The sequence below is a fragment of the Danio aesculapii genome, chromosome 17 (assembly GCF_903798145.1).
Source record: "Danio aesculapii chromosome 17, fDanAes4.1, whole genome shotgun sequence".
Taxonomy (NCBI): domain Eukaryota; kingdom Metazoa; phylum Chordata; class Actinopteri; order Cypriniformes; family Danionidae; genus Danio; species Danio aesculapii.
In genome coordinates this window covers 47,017,206-47,037,233 of record NC_079451.1, presented here as the reverse complement: position 1 = coordinate 47,037,233, position 20,028 = coordinate 47,017,206, and the positions used below count along the sequence as shown (strand labels likewise).

Sequence of the window (20,028 nt, the reverse complement as noted above, 5' to 3'; positions counted from 1 at the left end):
CGTGTTCTGGTAAAAGGAGAAAATGAAACTTGTGCACCTTTATTGGGCCAAACTATTAAAGTCTTTTCGTTTCCGTGCTCCAAACGACAGTAGCCATCGATTAAGTCTGCCATGTTCTCAGCGAGGGCCAAAGACGCTGTGCTGATGGACAAAGGCTGAAAAAAACAAAACAGAAATGTCTTTAAATACTTTAATCTGTAATTTAAAAAAGCATTTTAATCTATAGTTATGCAGAAATTAAATACAAAAACATGGGTGATTCTACTATTCTATAATGCTTCTATTACTTTTCAAAAACTTTAATGAAACATTTTTGAATAACACAATATTATTATTATTATTATTATTATTATCAGCACATTATTATACATAATTTAAAATAATGTATTTATTCATTGTCAACTCTGTTATTTGCCAACTCTGTCGTTGTCAACTTTGTTATTTGTCACCTCTGTTGTTGTCAACTCTGTTATTTGCCAACTCTGTTATTTGTCAACTCTGATGTTGTCAACTCTGTTATTGTCAACTTTGTCGTTGTGAACTTTGTGTTTGTCAACTCTGTTATTTGTCAACTCTGTTATTTGTCAACTCTGTCGTTGTCAACTTTGTTATTTGTCAACTCTGTTATTTGTCACAGCTGTTGTTATCAACTATGTTATTTGTCAAACCTGTTGTTGTCAACTTTGTTATTTGTCAACTCTGTTATTTGTCCACTCTGTTGTTGTCAACTTTGTTATTTGTCAACTCTGTTATTTGTCCACTCTGTTGTTGTCAACTTTGTTATTTGTCAACTCTGTTATTCGTCAACTCTGTTATTGTCAACTCTGTTATTTGTCAACTCTGTTATTTGTCAACTCTGTTATTGTCAACTCTGTCATTGTCAACTCTGTCATTGTCAACTCGGTTATTCGTCAACTCTGTTATTTGTCAACTCTGTTGTTTGTCAACTCTGTTATTTGTCAACTCTGTCATTGTCAACTCGGTTATTCGTCACCTCTGTTATTCGTCAACTCTGTTATTCGTCAACTCTGTTATTCGTCAACTCTGTTATTTGTCAACTCTGTCGTTGTCAACTCTGTCATTGTCAACTCTGTCATTGTCCACTCGGTTATTAGTCACCTCTGTTATTTGTCAACTCTGTTATTTGTCAACTCTGTCATTGTCAACTCTGTCATTGTCAACTCGGTTATTCGTCACCTCTGTTATTCGTCAACTCTGTTATTCGTCAACTCTGTTATTCGTCAACTCTGTTATTTGTCAACTCTGTCGTTGTCAACTCTGTCATTGTCAACTCTGTCATTGTCCACTCGGTTATTAGTCACCTCTGTTATTTGTCAACTCTGTTATTTGTCAACTCTGTCATTGTCAACTCTGTCATTGTCAACTCTGTCATTGTCAACTCTGTCATTGTCAACTCGGTTATTCGTCACCTCTGTTATTTGTCAACTCTGTTATTTGTCAACTCTGTTATTTGTCAACTCTGTCGTTGTCAACTTTGTTATTTGTCAACTCTGTTATTTGTCACAGCTGTTGTTATCAACTCTGTTATTTGTCAAATCTGTCATTGTCAACTCTGTCGTTGTCAACTCTGTCGTTGTCAACTCTGTCGTTGTCAACTCTGATGTTGTCAACTCTGTCGTTGTCAACTCTGTTATTTATCAACTCTGTTGTTGTCAACTTAATTTGTTATTTGTCACCTCTGTTATTTGTCACCTCTGTTATTTGTCAACTCTGTCATTGTCAACTCTGTCATTTGTCAACTCTGTCATTTGTCAACTCTGTCATTTGTCAACTCTGATGTTGTCAACTCTGTTATTTATCAACTCTGATGTTGTCAACTCTGTTATTTGTCAACTCTGTTATTTGTCAACTCTGATGTTGTCAACTCTGTTATTTGTCAACTCTGTCATTGTCACATCTGTCGTTGTCAACTCTGTTATTTGTCAACTCTGTTATTAGTCAACTCTGTCATTGTCAACTCTGTCATTTGTCAACTCTGTCATTTGTCAACTCTGATGTTGTCAACTCTGTTATTTGTCAACTCTGATGTTGTCAACTCTGTTATTTGTCAACTCTGATGTTGTCAACTCTGTTATTTGTCAACTCTGTTATTTGTCAACTCTGATGTTGTCAACTCTGTTATTTGTCAACTCTGTTATTTGTCAACTCTGTCATTTGTCAACTCTGTTATTTGTCAACTCTGTTATTTGTCAACTCTGTTATTTGTCAACTCTGTTATTTGTCAACTCTGTCATTTGTCAACTCTGTCATTTGTCAACTCTGATGTTGTCAACTCTGTTATTTGTCAACTCTGTCATTTGTCAACTCTGTCATTTGTCAACTCTGATGTTGTCAACTCTGTCATTTGTCAACTCTGTCATTTGTCAACTCTGATGTTGTCAACTCTGTTATTTGTCAACTCTGTTATTTGTCAACTCTGTTATTTGTCACAGCTGTTATTTGTCAATTATGTTGTTGTTCATTCTTTTTTTGTCAACTCTCTCAGTTTCAATTCTATTGTTGTCAATGCTGTAAATGTCAAATATTTTGCTTTAAAAACTTTAACAATAAATTTCCAAACAAATAGCATTAAAATCAAATGTGCCCTTTCACATACAGCCATTTTACCTTGTACATTAATAATGAATTCAATTTATTGTAAATTTTACATTTGTCCAGTTTAAGGAAAATGAAGGGCATAAGCCTGAAATTGACTAGCAAATCTAGAACGAGTTAAACACAGATGCATTTACCTGTTTAGCTCCTTCTATAGTAATATGCAACAGTGCCTTCCCGTCATTCTGATGTGTGCATTTAATACTCCGAATTTGTGAAAATGTGGCAAGAGAGACCGGCTAATGAGGAAACAGAAAGGCCAGCATTAATACAATATTTAGTTAAAATAAATAAATAAATAAATAAATAAATAAATAAATAAATAAATAAATAAAATGGTTAATTTACAAACTTGTACTGAAATAAAAAAAAATTATACAACATATTTAGGTAATTTAAAACGCAACATGGTAATTTTTATTTAATTTTATCAAGGGTAATAAAATAACAGTAATGTTGTAATAAAATAAATGTATAAATGGCGTGCACTGTTAAAAAAATAAAATAAAAAACACACAAAGACAGATAAAAACATCTCAAAATAAAATATTAAATACATATAAATATTAATTAAAATGGTCTAAATTACACCAAAGACACTGAAGCTAACATTTAAAAAAATTACAAATGAAAATATTAATCAATACATCATAATTAAAATTAATAAAGACTAATGGCATCTAATTTATAATTGAATAATGCAAATGCATGATCAAAAACAGAAGCTAAACATGTTAAACATTATATAACGCAACACTACATATCACAAAATCGGCTGCTCAGGCAGGAAAGATGCTAAATGTTTCCACTGTGGTCACTTGACTAACAGAAGTGGTTATTATTATGTTCATATGTGAGGTGTTTTTTTTTTTAGAGTAGACTGTCTGGTGGTATGTTTTTCTTACCACAGAGCTTTTATCAGTGCGTTGACGGATACCTTTGGGTCCAATGACAAGATCGACAGAGACGCTCCATCCTTGCTGTAAATAATGATCAGAATAAAAATGTTAGATTATGTGGTTGCATTAAAGCAGTGCTGTTATGTTATAAACAATTTCAGCTTCCTTTAGTGTGTATTGTTGAGCATGGAAAATGATCTGCAAAGGTATAAAGCAGCACACAGTGCTGAGCTGAGCGGGAGTTCATCTCTATGGATATGCAAACAATGACTAAGTTTACATGGACATCAGTAATCGAATTATTTGCCTTAATCTAATTAAGACAATAATAAGATTAAGGCGTTTACATGAGTTGCTTTTTAATGTTTCTTTCATGATCCCGTTTTACATGTTATAGAACATAATTAGATTAACGTCATTGCGTCACCGCGCTATCCACATTTCCTCCGGAGTTTCATGCAATTTCAGGAGTTTCATGATTAATTTGTCAACTTTAACTGTGGTGTGACACTTTCACTTTCATTCGGGTATGCCCCATGACAAACGAGATATTGGATGGAACTATGAACTGCTGGAAGACTGTTGATTTAACGGAAGTCCATACCGCATGTTGAGGTGTCTGTGGTCTGCACTGACTCGTTAGGTGCTGTGTCAAACAGCTGTGTGTGTGTGTGAGCGTGTGTGTGACTATCCTGTCGCAAAACATGGTGAAAAGCCCTACATGATGGTAAAAGTTCGATGAAGGTGTTTAAATGTCTGTACTGCACTTCAATAATGCGACTAAAATCAGCATACTCAACTACTCCACACGTCTTAATTCGATTTCTCTTTAGTTCGATTATGACCTTAATCTGATTAAATTAATCTAAAATCGCTGTTTACATGGTTAACTCTTAACCAGAGTATTGTCTTAATTGCATTAAAATCGAATTACTGGTGTCCATGTAAACGTAGTCAATGTTTCAGGACAAACTCACATGACTTTCTCATTTTTTTCCAGGAACAAATACCAAAAATCCTCAATTTGAACTAAGGGGGTGAAGCATGCTTTATTTGAGTGAGTAGTTTGTTTGTTACAGCTGTTTTTATGGATCTAATATACTGATATCAGTTCAGTTTCCAGTTCAGTTTCAGTTTCCTTTATTTTGTCATTCAAAACATCACAGTAAAATTGTAATGCAGAACGAAATTACGTTGCAACAGACCCAACAAGAACATAAACATTATATACAAATAAATATATAACTATACAAACACTATAAAATCTTAACATGATAAACAAGCTTTTAGAATTTCATAAAAATATAGTTATATAAGATATAACCTGATTTAAAAAAATCTCAGTACAGAGTAACTTAATACTAAAATACCTATTTCACCATTTGTTATAATAGTTGTAATATTGATAATTTATGCTAGTTTAACTATAATTAATTTATTATTTTACACTAGCTATCAGTAGTGTTAAAAATTGGTCTTATTCAAAAGTCTTATAATGACAGGATCACGAAACCGCACTAATTTGCTCCTCGGGCTTCTGTAACGCCCACCTGATGGCGATATAGAGCTGAAATCAGAATTATTCGCCCTCCTGTGATTTTGTTTTCTTTTTCAAATATTTCCCAATGATGTTTAACAGAGCAAGGAATTTTTCACAGTATTTACTTTAATAGTTTTTCTCCTGCAGAAAGTCTCATTTGTTTTATTTCGGCTAGAATAAAAGCAGTTTTTATTTTTTTTTAAACCATTTTAAAAGGTTCAAGACATCTTGGTGAACTTTTTAAAATAATCTTTAGGGCGCGATCGAAATTGCTAACGTAGCGCTCACCTGCCTGTCCAGTGATGATGCCTGGGTCTCATTATTTTTCATAGCTGAGTTTCTTATCCTATAAGAAGACTCTACTTTTTAATTATTCATGAGAGCACATGCCTTCCGAAGGCAAGGCAGACCTGCCAAGCTGTGAGACCGTGGCCACGCACAGCATGCAGCATTTAGCCGTTCATAAAAGGGTGCTTGTTTGTATGATTTATGAGTTTGTTACGTGTTTTCCCCCTGATGCTGTCAGTGCCGATACAGCAAAGCTGTTGGTTTTCAGCAAGCATTTTTGTCAGGAGAGCTGTATGAGAATTGGACAATGGCAGACTTTGTCTTTTATCAGTTGAGTTCGTGACCATTACATTGCCGTGCTGCTGTGTTCGCATATGTTTAAAATCCTCCAGATAACCAGCAGGGCTTATGGTTGGAATAGACAGGGCAAGAGTCCTGCTGCACTGCGATCCACAGTGTCTGCATTCAGACCCAGGGAGTCAGGTGGAGAGAAGTCCCCCAACACCTACCCACCCCCCACCCCGTTGTTTAAATATGACTATCTTTATAATGATGGATCAAATTGTGGTTAGTGTATCTATTATATAAAATTATGAATAATATATGTACTGTAGTAGGGCACTAACTGTTTATTATGTTACATTTTAACTCTGTAAATGATAAAATCATGGGTCTCCTCACGGTTTGTGTCGTCCACTCTTCCCTCTGCCCTTAGAGCTCCACACCCATCATGAAGCATTTTTTGAGAAAATTCTGAGGTGGACTTAAACTGAAAGAAGGGGGTTTCATGACACTTTCAAGGTCAATATTCATAGCTCTCATAAGCAACATTTTTTTCCGACTGTCTACGGAACAAACCTACATTGTACAAAGACTTTACCCTAGTTAAGCTTGTTGACTTTACTCTTTAACCTAGTTAAGCCTTTAAATGTCACTTTAAGCTGAATACTAGTAACTTGAAAAATATCTAGTCAAATATTATTTACTGTCATCATGGCAAAATTAAAAAAATAAATCAGTTATTAGAAATTAGTTATTAAAACTATCATGTTTAGAAATGTGTTGAAAAAATCTTCTCTGCGTTAAACAGAAATGGGCGGGTGGGGGGGAGATATACAGGGGGGCTAATAATTCAGACTTCAACTGTGTATGGGATCTCTATGTCAACTCTATTCTCACATGCCAGACAGAATCTGTAGAATTTATTTACATTTTTTTTTACTATTTTTGCATAGAATTTTGTACAAAATGTGCATATTTATGCGGAATGATTTTAAGAATACAGGAGCTGGAAACTTAAAATAAATAAATAAAATAAAACAACAACCACATTAAAACAAAATGAAATAAAACTAATGTCTTTACTTTTATTAAAGGATTACAATGCAAATCTAATTTTTTGGTAAACAAAACCATACTGGTCTCGTATAATAAATACAGAAGATACAGAAAATTGCATTTAATAATAATAATGTATTAACTAAATTTATAGAAATGTAATTTGAATAAGCTTTGCTGAAGTGTATGAGTGTGTGTGTCAATGTAAGAGTGAATGGGTGTTTCCCAGTGCTGGGTAATAAAACATATACTGAAATAGTTGGCGGTTCATTCCGCTGTAGCAACCTCTGATAAATAAAGCTAAAGGAAAATGAATAAATGAATATATAATATAATTTAATACCCTCACATGACAGGCTCAATCTGCAAAAATGTTCCAGATTTTCTGGCCTGAACATAACCAATTTTATACTAAGTTTTAGAGTGTTTTTGACATAAACTGTACTTGACAGCCTCCAAGAAAGAAAACTAAGTTAATACCATGTAACCATTTACAGCCTTCCACACTCAGAAAACTATCAGTTTAAACTGATAAGACTTTATAGGGGACCTATTATGCAAAAATTACTTTTATAAAGGGTTTAAACAGTTGTGTGGCGGCAGTGTGAGAATATAACCAGCTTCTAATGGTAAAAAAAATTAAGTAATTTATTTTATAATCACACTTGATAAAAACAGTCTGCAGAAACACTCTGATTGACATTCTCACTTTGTACGTGTCATCAGAGGGGGAAAACCCCACCCACTAGTGACCATCTCTCCCTCATGAGTATTGGTCAGCCTTGTTTTTGAATCTGCCACTATGCTGACACACTGGAATTTGTAGCTCCGCCCTCTTTGGAAAAGAGCACAATCTCATTTGAATTTAAAGAGACAGTCACCAAAATAACACAATTAGGAAAAAGACTAAAAGGGTCAGTTTCAAAGAGTTACAAAACATTATCTGTGTTGTATTTTGAGCTGAAACTTCACATACACACTCTAGGAGCATCAGAGACTTATTTTACATCTTATAAAAAGGGCATAATAGGTCTCCTTTAAAACACATCCACATGTTTTGTTTGTTGTTGCTGGAGAATCTGATTAACAAGCTGTAAAGGCTCCACTTTCTTCTGAAAAGTTTTTTTAAAAATATACTGCTTTTATAAAGTCTGCTTCACTTCACACAGGTGACTGGGCTTGACAAACCACTTATAAAAACACTCTTCACACTTCTCTCTCTCTATATAAAAAACACCCCCCTTTATTCTAGCACCTAATTTCTAAAACAGTTTATTTGTATAAATATCTCCTCTTGTGTGTATAGCCTCTTCTTGTTGAATCTCTGAATGGCTCCTCAATTATAACTTGCTTTGGACAAAAGCATCTGCTAAATGACTAAATGTAAGTTCAAAATTATTCATACCTCTTGCAAATTCTGACTTAAAGTTACTTTATTTAACCAGCAAGTTTTTTTTTGGACTGGAAATGACACAGGCTTCTTCCAAAAGATAATAAGACGGTGTACAAGAGGCATCATTGTTGAAAAAATATTTCTCAGGTTTTATTTACATTTATTTACAAAAACGTTTAAGTCAGAATTTGCCAGGGATATGAACAGGGATTTGATTTCGGGCTTAACTGTATACATCTTGACTTATTAGGTACACCTGTCTAACTGCTCGTTAACGCAAATTTCTTATCAGCCTATCACATGGCAGCAACTCAAAGCATTTAGGTTTATCTAAGCATTTATACTATCCATCCTAAATAGTATTTGAAAGTAGAATTAGTATGTCCCAAATCGTAGTATGTTGAAAAGAGTATGCCAAAGGTTCCCGTATGGTTTACTATTTCCGGTAAAAACTCGAAGTGTAGAAGCGTCCATAGTCTAACCGCTGATATTGCCCACAATACATTGAACATACTACGTGAATTCGATTTAGAACTACAATCGCTGGTGAAAAGTGTAAACAAACTACAAACATGATGGATGCGCGAGACCAACCGTCAAGTAGAGAGGCTTCGGTAAAGATGTTAATTAACATCTAGCCCACTGGAACATGTTTTAATCACGTTTTCTGTGTTATATTTCATCTGCAACAACAATACTGAACTTATAAAGACGTGTTTGGACATTAACGTCTGAATGCAGAATTACCCAAACACCTGAGGAGATTTCTCTGCAGGAAAGACTGGTGAATGGGAGATTAACCTGCTGCTGCTTCTTCTCCATAAGGTAGGAAATTAAATATGAAAGAAATGTGGATGATGTGTGGACGATTGACAGGGCTCGTAACTAAGCAACACAATGATCTGTTAACGAGGAAGTAGTATGACCTAAAAGCTTGCATACTCTTCTGTCACACACTCAAAAGTGTGTACTTTTCCTTTACAAAAAAGTACATACTTTTAGGGTGTAGTATAAGTATGCAAATTGGGACGCAGCATCGGTCAAGACGATCTGCTGCAGTTCAAACCGAGCATCAGAATGGAGAAGAAAGGTGATTTAAGTGACTTTGAACATGGCATGGTTGTTGGTGCCAGACGGGCTGGTCTGAGTATTTTAGAAACTGCTGATCTACTGGAATTTTCACGCACAACCATCTCTAGGGTTTACAGAGAATGGTCTGAAAAAGACTAAATATCCAGTGAATTGCAGTTCTGTGGGCGCAGGATATATAGTGAGCAGCAGTTCCTGTGGGCACAGGATATTTTCTTGGCACACTTTGGGTCCATTAGTTCCAATTGAGCATCGTGTCAACACCACAGCCTGCCTGAGTATGGTTGCTGACCATGTTCATCCCTTTATGACCACAGTGTACCCATCTTCTGATGGCTACGTCCAGCAGGATATTGCGCCATGTCATAAAGCGTGAATCATCTCAAACTGGTTTCTTGAACATGACAATGAGTTCACTGTACTCAAATGGCCTCCACAGTCACCATAGCTCAATCCAATAGAGCACCTTTGGGATGTGGTGGAATGGGAGATTCGCATCATGGATGTGCAGCCGACAAATCTGCAGCAACTGCGTGATGCTATCATATCAATATGGAGCAAAATCTTTCGATATGGAGGAATATTTCCAGTACCTTGTTGAATCTATGACATGAAGGATTAAGGCAGTTCTGAAGGCAAAAGGGGGTCCAACCCGGTACTAGTAAGGTGTACCTAATAAAGTGGCCAGTGAGTGTATATCTTTACTTACATATATACATCTTGTAAAAGGGCCCCTAATAGGTCCTCTTTAGGACATTAATGAAGCATTTAAAGCATCTGAAGTTGCTGCACATCTACAGATAAGCATCTATAGTGGACACTTACATCACACTGTCATGCATCTGATAACTAAATGTGCAAGCAATATGTTATCTCTGCCACAGAAGAAGATAATGCAAGCACATTTCTTAAGAAGCACGAGTTTAAAATGATTTAAAAACAGATATAGTGCTGTGCTGCAAATAAAGACAAAGGCTGCGTCTGAAACCGCCTACTACTCGGCCGTTAGAAAAGTATGTTCTATACAGTATGAATGTGAATAGTATGAATAGAATTCGGACGTACTACATTCGCCATTTTGTCATGGTCACGTGACCTACCTGCGTCAGTTGCGTCGCTTTACTCCCATTCATGAATTCGCTCGCAGGGTATCATGGGATAGCGCAGCATGCATGGGATGCGCACTCAAGAATATCGCCGGATGTAGTAAGTCATCCGGGTACTTCTCACATACTGATTTTCCAATTCTATGAATTCGGACGTACTACTCAGCTCGCATACTGATTTTAGCGTACTGTATAGTATGGAAGTATGCGGTTTTGGATGCAGACAAACACTTTTTGGTCTATTTTGCAGCAAGATTTTGCAGCATTTATTTGCAAAATACATTTGCTTAGTGATTGTTATCTAATGCAGTGGCATGCACACTTTTGTAAACATGACCAGAATGTATAAATACATATTGAGGTCACTGTATGTATCCGTCTAATTAGTTCTCATGCTAATTCAGACTAGGGATTTCATAGACTTTAGTCGACAGGTCAACTTTAAAGGGCACCTATGGTGAAAAATCTACTTTTCAAGCTGTTTGGACAGACATACAGTATGTGCATGTATGGTATATAGGCCGTCATATTGGGGTGACATAAGCACACCCAGTCCTTTTTTTTTCAATTTAACAACATAAAAAATGGTGGACCAATTGGAGCGGTTTTTAAACCGACCGCAACTTTACGTAGGAGAGCGGTCCCCCCGCCCACCAATATTGATTGACAGGCGCATCATCATATCCTCAGTTTGTTGATTCACGTCCGCCATTTTCAGCGTGAGTTGAAGCGATATCACTAAACCCTAACACCCTAGCTCTATTTTTAGATGCAAGGCTCATTTGGCTCAACACAAGATCAATATTCTCCACATTATCGCTCTAATCGGAATTATTGGTTGTATCTTTAGGTAGGTTTGCAAACATGTGTACTTCTCATTGAGTCTACCTTATACTTCAGCCGTTTGCATTTCTCGCGATCCCAGAAGCTCCCTGTGATCTTAACTAGCATGCGTTTTAGAACTCTAAACATAGGTTTCTATCAGGTTACACTTACTGTAAGTCGACGGCTGGGCGCCGCGGACCGCTGCAGAAACCTATGTTTAGAATTCAAAAATGCGTGGTGCGATGATTTAAGACACTTCATGTTTCTGCCGCGCCACAGAGAGTGTCTGGTGTGCAGTGTCGCAGCTTCGAGGGGCGCATCCGGTGCCTCAGTCAAAGTTAATTCAGTGTGCGTGGTTATTAGTTTCTGTGTAGCTCGGCACTTGAAACTAGCACACAGTTGGCTGTAAAAATGTACAAAGACACAAATGATTTTGTACTCTCTGCTTGGTCTGTGTCCGAGTCATATATGTACGACTGAATGCTGATCATCTCACTCCAGCTTTTTCTCTGTCTGCCTGTCAGACTCTGTTGCAAACGCAGAGCGGGTGAGCTCATGGCCCCGCACCCTTGTTACGTTGGCGGGAAGCTGAAACTAATCTACATGTGAAGCAACACACCCCTAAATCAGCGAGCTGTGGACACGCCCCCAACATGACACTTTTTAACACATTATAATAAAAAAATCTGAATTGTGTTTTAAACTGAACCTAAACTGGCACACTCAGAAGAACCATAATATTAATATTAAATCATTAAAAAAGAGGTAAACTATGTGCCCTTTAATACTGATGTTTTTTTTTTACGTCGACTAGTTGTGCTACACAGATTACATGGAATTATTATTACAACGAATTAAAATACTATTTTTCTTATGTCAGAGTCAGTGATTCACATGAACTTGAATAAGATAATAATAAACATTGAGTGCAAATACTCTAGAGCAGAAAAGAGATGTGATTGGCTGTTGTCCTCTGTGAAGTGTAGACACTGACATATATAACCGCGCAGAAACCATGCAGCGCGCAGCCACCTGAGACTTATATTTACACTTTAGTCTTTTCAAAAATGAAGTTTTTAAATGCAAAAGACATTTGCTTTGCGATTGCTATCTAATGCGATGACTTTCACACATTTGTAAACATGACCTGAGTGTATAAATAGATCTAATCTATTTCTTATTAGTCTAAATAACACCTTGTACAGTAGGTGTGGCAAACCTAATAGAATGTGTAAATATCATCACAGATAAACGTGATGAAGATATACGCAGTGAGGAGACATCTGATAACCAAGATCGGCCCTTAAGCTCAATAAAAAAGCCCCAACTTGAGCAATGTTTCGAGTAGCTTATTGACCCGCACTATCACAGTGGTAATATGTGAAGTTTATTTATAAACTAATTCCGAGAGGATCACATGGTTATGATTGCTTGCAGCTGGTCCTGCATTATTCAATTTATGATTCACCAATCAGACGATTCCTAAGCCATTATAAATACCCCAAGTTCCATATCACAGCCATCTTCGTTTTGAAGAATCCGCCCTTCCACCCCTACTCCTCCTCCTTTCCTAGATGGGTGACACGGTGGCCCAGTGGTTAGCACTGTTGCCTCACAGCAAGCACGTCACCGGTTCTAGTTCTTACCAAGCCAGCCGACATTTCTGTGCGGAGTTTACACGCTCTCCCCATGCTCACGTGGGTTTCCCCTGGGTTTCCTCCCACCGTCCAAAAACATGCAGCTTAAGTTAATTGACTAATCCAAATCAGCACCATAGACATGCTCCTAGTAAGTAGTTATCTCTTAAGAGCACTCACTATCAAGGGCGTAGGTTTGCACTTGACATTGGTGGGGACGGGTGAATCAAACAACACCCCCCGTGCTATAATAATATGCTATCATTTATTTAACTGCTATTGAGATATATTACTAATTAATCCTCTCTTCATACAGTTTATTAAGTTTGCCCACAGGCTTCAGTGTTTAATATAAAACAAGTTTTAACAGATTTAAATAAAACATCTAATTATAGATGATATAAAATTTGTATTTTAAAGATAAGTATCTTCTCATATTATTTATTAAAATGTTCATTATTTATATAACTGTAATATAAAACTTACACTTTAAATGCACATTTGTAAATAAACACGTAACATAGTAAAATAGTGTGGTAAGCAATTTGACAGAATGGTTGAAAATATTTTTTGGTACATCAAAAAGTGTGGTTATGATAACCATCCGACAAGATAACCCAGCAAAAATTAGTTCTTAAAATGTCACTAAAATGCATTATTATGCATAATTACATAGAAAATCAGGCAAATAACTGCAAAAAGGTTCAGAAAAAAACACCCTTTTCAATAAGCTGGCTGCAGGCCTGATAGTGTAATGTTAAAATGATGCTTATTAACTGATAAAGAGAGTTTCATAAAGGCTTCTGTTTATTTTAGCCATAGTGCAAATGAAACATGTCTCATATTTTCCATATCACAGCTTTACACAGGCTGTATTTTTTCTGATAAATTTCAACTGAAAATAGACATGCTACTCTGAGAGATTAGGAGAACTGAGAGGGATCATATACTGTACTTCAGCTGTTTATTCTGCAGTTACTTTTCAGGGAATATTATTCAGATTATATCAGTCTGCTATATTGATATGCGTTAAAGCTGAGGAAAACACAAGCATTAACGCCATTATCATGATGGACTCATTCATTAGCGAACTTGCGTTTATGTCACTTAAACTTTCTTGAAAAAGCACCTTATGTCCACCTTTGTTTGCTGCGGCCATACTCGCTTGTGTGTGAGTCACCCAACACACCTTATTCTTGCACGATAACAAAAACTATCCATTGCATTTGGCACTGCTTGTATCTGAAGGCAATGTGTTGAAAACTGCCTCATCTCCAACAAAAACCCTCTGTTTTCCACAGGATGACCAACCGTGTGTTTAATAATGACTGCATACACTTAAAGGCAATTTGGGAAAAGGATATCCAGAATGCAATAGGGGATGAGGAATGGAAAAGTATTTTGTCAAACACTGGTAAATACGTCAGAGAAGCTAGAGGACAATTTACTCAGTATAAAATTATACACAGGTTTTACTTTACACCTGTTCGACTCAACAGAATGGGTTTGGCAAATATAAATGTTTGTTGGAAATGTCAAAAAGAGAGAGGCACATTTATTCATTGTTTTTGGGACTGTTCACTAGTTCAGCTTTTTTGGCGCCAAACCCAAATAATCTGAGAAAACATTAATACCACTGTCACCAAGGTTATGCTTACTGGGAGAAACAGATGCCAAATATTACAAAAGCAGAGTTCACAGTGATCATGGTGGGGATTTCAGTGACAGCTAGAGTCATCTTATAACACTGGAAACTCCCAAAACTCCAGAGTTAAAAATATGGGCCAATAAAATGACTAAAATGAACGTTTACTTTACAAAATGACATAATAGGGACAAAGCAGGGGTCCCTGTATATATCGTAGTGTGGGAGGACTTTTGGTCTCATGTGACAATGTCTTCCAAGATAGCATACGAATTTGGGCCACTTTAGACAGTTATGCAGCACTGGTGGTATTCCTTCGGCCCAGACAAAATGAATGTGAGCCTGAAGTGGCCCACCTGTACAATGGCAAAGGGGGCCAAAGATTCAAATTCATATATGGGTCATTTAAGGCAAAGATTTGGCAAAATGTAATCTGAATATGAGCCTAATGTGGCCCATGTGGAAAATGACAAATTTGGCCAAAATGATGGAGGACACAGTCGGCAAAAATGTGTCAGTCATTTAAGGCTAATCTGGGTCTAAACCTAAAGTGGCTCACATGTGTATGTGCAAATGTGGCCCAGTTATCTTAAGACAAATGTGGGCCACTTTTGGCAAATATTTGGCACAGTAATCTCTGGCTATTGTGGCTGTGAGCCTGATGTGGCCCAGAGAAAATATGGCAAATGCGGCCCAGTCATTTTAAAACATATGTGGGCCACTTTTGGTAAATATTCGGCACAGTAAACTCTGGCTAATGCAGCCGTTAGTCTATAGTGGCCCAGAGAAGATATGGCAAATGTGGCCCAGTTATCTTAAAACATATGTGGGCCACATAGACTAATGGCCCGTTTCCACTGAGTGGTACGGTACGGTTCGGTTTGGTTTGGTACGCTTTTATAGCCGTTTCCACTGTCAAAAAGCGTACCGAACCGAACCGTACCGTACCACTTTTTCGGCACCCTTTCGAAAGGGTACCAAACACGAGAAAGGGTACCAAAAGGCGGAGCTAGACGCGCAGCTGAACGCTATTGGTTTACAGAGATACGTCATTCGCTTGCGCAACAAGCCAGAATGAAAACAAAAAACCCGCCATGTTTGAAATACACAGCCGAGAGATTACAGCGGAATTATAAATACATATAATAACGAGCCATGGTCGATCTGGGCTCAAACAAACCTTGTCGTCTTGATAAACAGCCACAAAGCCATGGAGTAGAGCAGATTTACCCTGTGCCGCGAAGTTTTTTTACGAGGCAGTCTGAGGCGCGAGCGGTTTCGCTTTCTTGCTAGCGCTCGCCGCGCGTCTAACATTATATCTGAAATAACAAACTTCTTAAGCTGATGATAATAACCTGCACTTGATTATTGATGTGCTTTTGAAACCCGATCCTGTCAGACACTGACAAACACGAGAGTGAAGCGCGGAAAAACAAAGGAGAAGCCGGAAAAAAGGAGCACATTATTTTTGAGCAGACGTGAACAAACTGCCTTGTTTAACTATTGTTATTATCACCTTTTGGACTAATATGAACTCAGAATGATGGAATTGTTCTCTAACAGAGGCTACATGTGCTGCTGAAGATTGCAGACACAGATAAGAGGTTTTCACTGACTGTAGGCTATATATTGTGCTGTTTTTGAACCTAAATATGGACGAAATGTCTGTTGTGTGTAGTTCTTCTGTAATTGATAACATATCGGAGACTGTAAGGGGCTGTATGTGTTCATATATGTTCATTTATTTATTCATATGTTTGTTCATATGTTTATTTAGTTATTGGCCATTTATTTAGTTATTTAATATAATTACATATTATATTACATATAGTTACAGTAGGCTGTTTCGCATTGTCATTGATCTGCAGTTATAATCAACTCATGTTCATTGAAAAGTTAGTAATAAACATTTCTACACAAGTATTTATGTGTATAAAGCATCTGTTTTATGAGAAGTGCTTTTCATATGATATGCGAGTGACCTGTACAGCTTAATTGTAGACATTTCCTCGAGTGAGAATGACGTCGACTGAAACTTTCTGTCGTACACCATGCCCACCAAAAGGGTACCCTTGTTAGTGGAAATGCAAGCTTGATAAAGGTAACCCGTACCAAACCGAACTGTACCATACCGTACCAGTCAGTGGAAACGAGCCATAAAGTCACCATCGTGGAGAAAAGTGTTTGCTTTAGTTGGGCGCATAGCCCTGAAGCTCTTAAAATATTTTTCTTTTGGGCTGCTGTAACTTTTAAGAACTTTGCTCGAAAAGTTTATTCATTACAGCAAACGAGCCAAGTAAAAAAAACAATAAAATTAAGCGAGGCACAACCTGTGATGAAGTAATATAATTCACTGATGTTAACCAATGTTTAATCCATTATTAGAAGTAACGTAATAACATGCTTGCTCACGCCACAGGATTATGAAGGTTTATAAGCTAAAAAGATTCTATGGTTCAACATATGCTCACAGAGACATCAATAATCAGTGTATGAATCTCAAACATCACAAACAGGAGACTAATGGTGACAAAATCAACAACGTCAACATAAACAGCAGAATCAACAGCAAATACTGAAAACTGGAGCATCAATAAGCTATAGAATGTATTCATACTGCAATGCATGCTGGGATTTTTGTACTTTGCCACATCCAGCAAGTGTAAGGTGTAGGCCGGATCTGGGCCAGAATAAAAGTAAACTGTGGTCCAGAATAGGGTCAGTTCTGGTTCATTTGGTTGAATTCTGGCTGATATGTGGTATTGCATTGGCTTAATTGTGACCCAGATCTGGCAAACAGGAGCGGACCGCCCAAGTGCCATCATTCCATGCAGTATGTGGGCCGGATGTAAGTGTCTGGTGTGGGCCGGATTTGAGCCACGTGAATTTTGCTAGCTGGGTTGTAATTTAAACTTACTCACCAGGTTTTCTTTATATGATTGTCCACAGTAACCACTGTACACATCCTGGCTTTACATTTAGTAGGCTAACTAGTGACCATTTGTAATATGTGTTTGTATTATTTTGTCATGTGCCAAAAGAAAACAATAAAAAAAAAAAAAGAAATGTGCTGAAAAAAATCATCTCTCCGTTAAACAGAAATCGAAGAAAAAAAAAATACAGGGGGCTAATAATTCAGGAGGGCTAATAGTTCTGACGTCAACTGTGCATCACAATGGGAAGAAAAGGAAACTTCCATTACACGCTGACATTAGCTTGGCCATAACAATAATAAAGACAGCATTCAACTTACCACCAGCTCACAAGGAAAAACCTCTTCATCAAAACTGGAAAAGACAGATAACGTCTCGAAGAACTTGATGATGCACTGCTCCTCCTTCAGCATTGCGAACTGCAGAAACGTCTGCTGGATCATTTTCCTCAGATGCTTTGGCTAGAGAGGAAAACATTCAAATCAGTGCATCATATTTTATTCATAACTAATGTCTTGGTTTGCATTGCTGCCTGATTCTCAAACACACTTTTACCTTCATACTGTCGATTAATTCTGGAGGAAAGAACAAATCCAGGCCCACATCTTTCCTAAACAGGAGGAAAAATGTCAACAGTTTCCCAAATAATGTTTAACAGAATAAGAAAGTATTTCCTATGATATTTTTTCTTCAGGAAAAAAGTCTTATTTGTTTTATTTCGGCTAGAATAAAAGCAGTTTTACATTTTTTAAAAGCCATTTTAAGGTCAAAATTATTATCCCCCTTAAGAAATATCTGTTTTCCGATTGGCTAGAGAACAAAACACAGTTATACAGTGACTCATCTAATTACCCTAACCTGCCTAATTAACCTAGTTAAGCCTTTAAATGTCACTTTAAGCTGAATACTAGTGTCTTGCCAACAATCTTCTCGCCTGTAAATCAGCTATAAAATTATATCAGTGCAGTGCTTACCCCACACTTTACTTGAGCGGCTGTTAATATACCTGGGAGGCCCGCCCAAGTAAAGTGTGGGGTAAGCACTGCACTGATATATTTAGAGACACATTTTTTGTATTATTATCATCCCTTTAAGCTTTTTTGTATCTGCCCAAAACATCTGCGATCGGTGGAAATCTTCTATCGTTTACCCGTTTTGTACTGCGCGAGAACCGTCAACACTCCCACAGCCAGTCTCGTGCACTGCAGACCCACAGAGAGTTGCCTTTTTGTGTCCAGCCACAAAATTCTAGTAATTCTACATCTACTTATACGTCCAGGATTAATCTTTGGCTTTCATTTTTCTCTTTCTACAGCTGTCGTTAACTGTATGCGCCCATCACCGTATGTTGCGAGAGCGAGAGAAACATTAAATAATAAATTCTTTAATCTAAACAACTGAGAAACACTTTTCGAAATACTCGGAAAGATTTAAATTATGAGGGAGGACGAAATCTAAACTGGCTGCAAAATATTTGTACAGCATTAGAAACGGTTCATCAATACATTTGCCTTATTTAAATAATCTACACCTTTTAATCTTGTAATTCTTATAATTATTTGAGATCTCTTTTTATTCCTTTTTTTCCTATAATTTACTCCTCATTTGCTGTATATTTTATTAAATTTATGATGGCAATATGTTACATATTTACAGCTGAAGTCAGAATTATTAGCCCCACTATGAATATTTTTTTCTTTTTTAAATATTTCCCAAATGATGTTTAACAGAGCAAGGAATTTTTCACAGTATGTCTGATAATATTTTTTCTTCTGGAGAAAGTCTTATTTGTTTTATTTCAGATAGAATAAAAGCAGTTTAAAATTTTTTTAAATCCATTTTAGGGTCATTATTATTAGCCCCTTTAAGCTATTTTTTTTTTTTCGATAATCTACAGAACAAACCATTATTATACAATAACTTGCCTAATTACTCTAACCTGCCTAGTTAAGCTTTTAAATGTCACTAAGCTGTATAGAAGTGTCTTGAAAAATATCTAGTCAAATATTATTGACTGTCATCATGACAAAGAGAAAATAAATCAGTTATTAGAGATGAGTTATTAAAACGATTATGATTAGAAATGTGCTGAAAAAAAAATCTGTTAAACAGAAATTGGGAGGGGGGGGGGGGGGCACAGCAGTGGGCTAATAATTGTGACTTCAACTTCATCCATCTAAAATGCCTTAGCAATAGTAGAAAATGTCATGCCAAATGAAGCAACCTGAACCTGAGATTTTACCTGTCAGATGGGTGGATATGGTTCTGAAATTGCATGAAAGTAAGAGAAAGAGTTTCTTTTTTAAATTCACTGTCTTTATTTAATTTTAACCCACTGAAAAAAGAAACAGTTTATAACAATTTATTAAAGAGCCCCTATTTTGCATCATAAAAAGGTCATATTTTGGTTTTGGGGGTCTCCATCAACAGGCTGATATGCATGCAAGATCAAAAAACACTTTCATTTTCTTATTGTTACGGTCACATGATGAGGACTAGGAAGGTTCTCTCTTTTCATCAATTTATTCAAACAAACAGTGGATAAAACAGCAGGAGAAGCGGGCAAATGATAAACTTTGCAGATGGAATGTTGTTCACAGTGTAAACAAGGTTCTTCAAACGAGCATAAAGTCACTTCCCTTAATGACAGCTTACGCATCCACAGGTTTGGGAGAAACGTCCTTAGGAGAAACGTCCATGGGAGAAGGGGAACATCCAT

General features: G+C 36.7%; 1 protein-coding gene across 2 annotated transcripts in view; it reads right to left on the bottom strand.

Annotated features, from left to right (window-relative positions):
• Nucleotides 1-20,028, bottom strand: part of ptk2ba (protein tyrosine kinase 2 beta, a) — a 72,427-nt gene that overhangs the window by 38,192 nt on the left and 14,207 nt on the right. For both annotated transcript variants that reach the window (XM_056476365.1, XM_056476366.1), the window contains exons 8-12: nucleotides 17,865-17,919; nucleotides 17,630-17,770; nucleotides 3,522-3,596; nucleotides 2,754-2,855; nucleotides 38-155 (exon numbers count right to left, since the gene is read on the bottom strand). In XM_056476365.1, coding sequence (XP_056332340.1) covers nucleotides 38-155; nucleotides 2,754-2,855; nucleotides 3,522-3,596; nucleotides 17,630-17,770; nucleotides 17,865-17,919 — 491 coding nt within the window. The remainder of the gene's footprint in view (nucleotides 1-37; nucleotides 156-2,753; nucleotides 2,856-3,521; nucleotides 3,597-17,629; nucleotides 17,771-17,864; nucleotides 17,920-20,028) is intronic.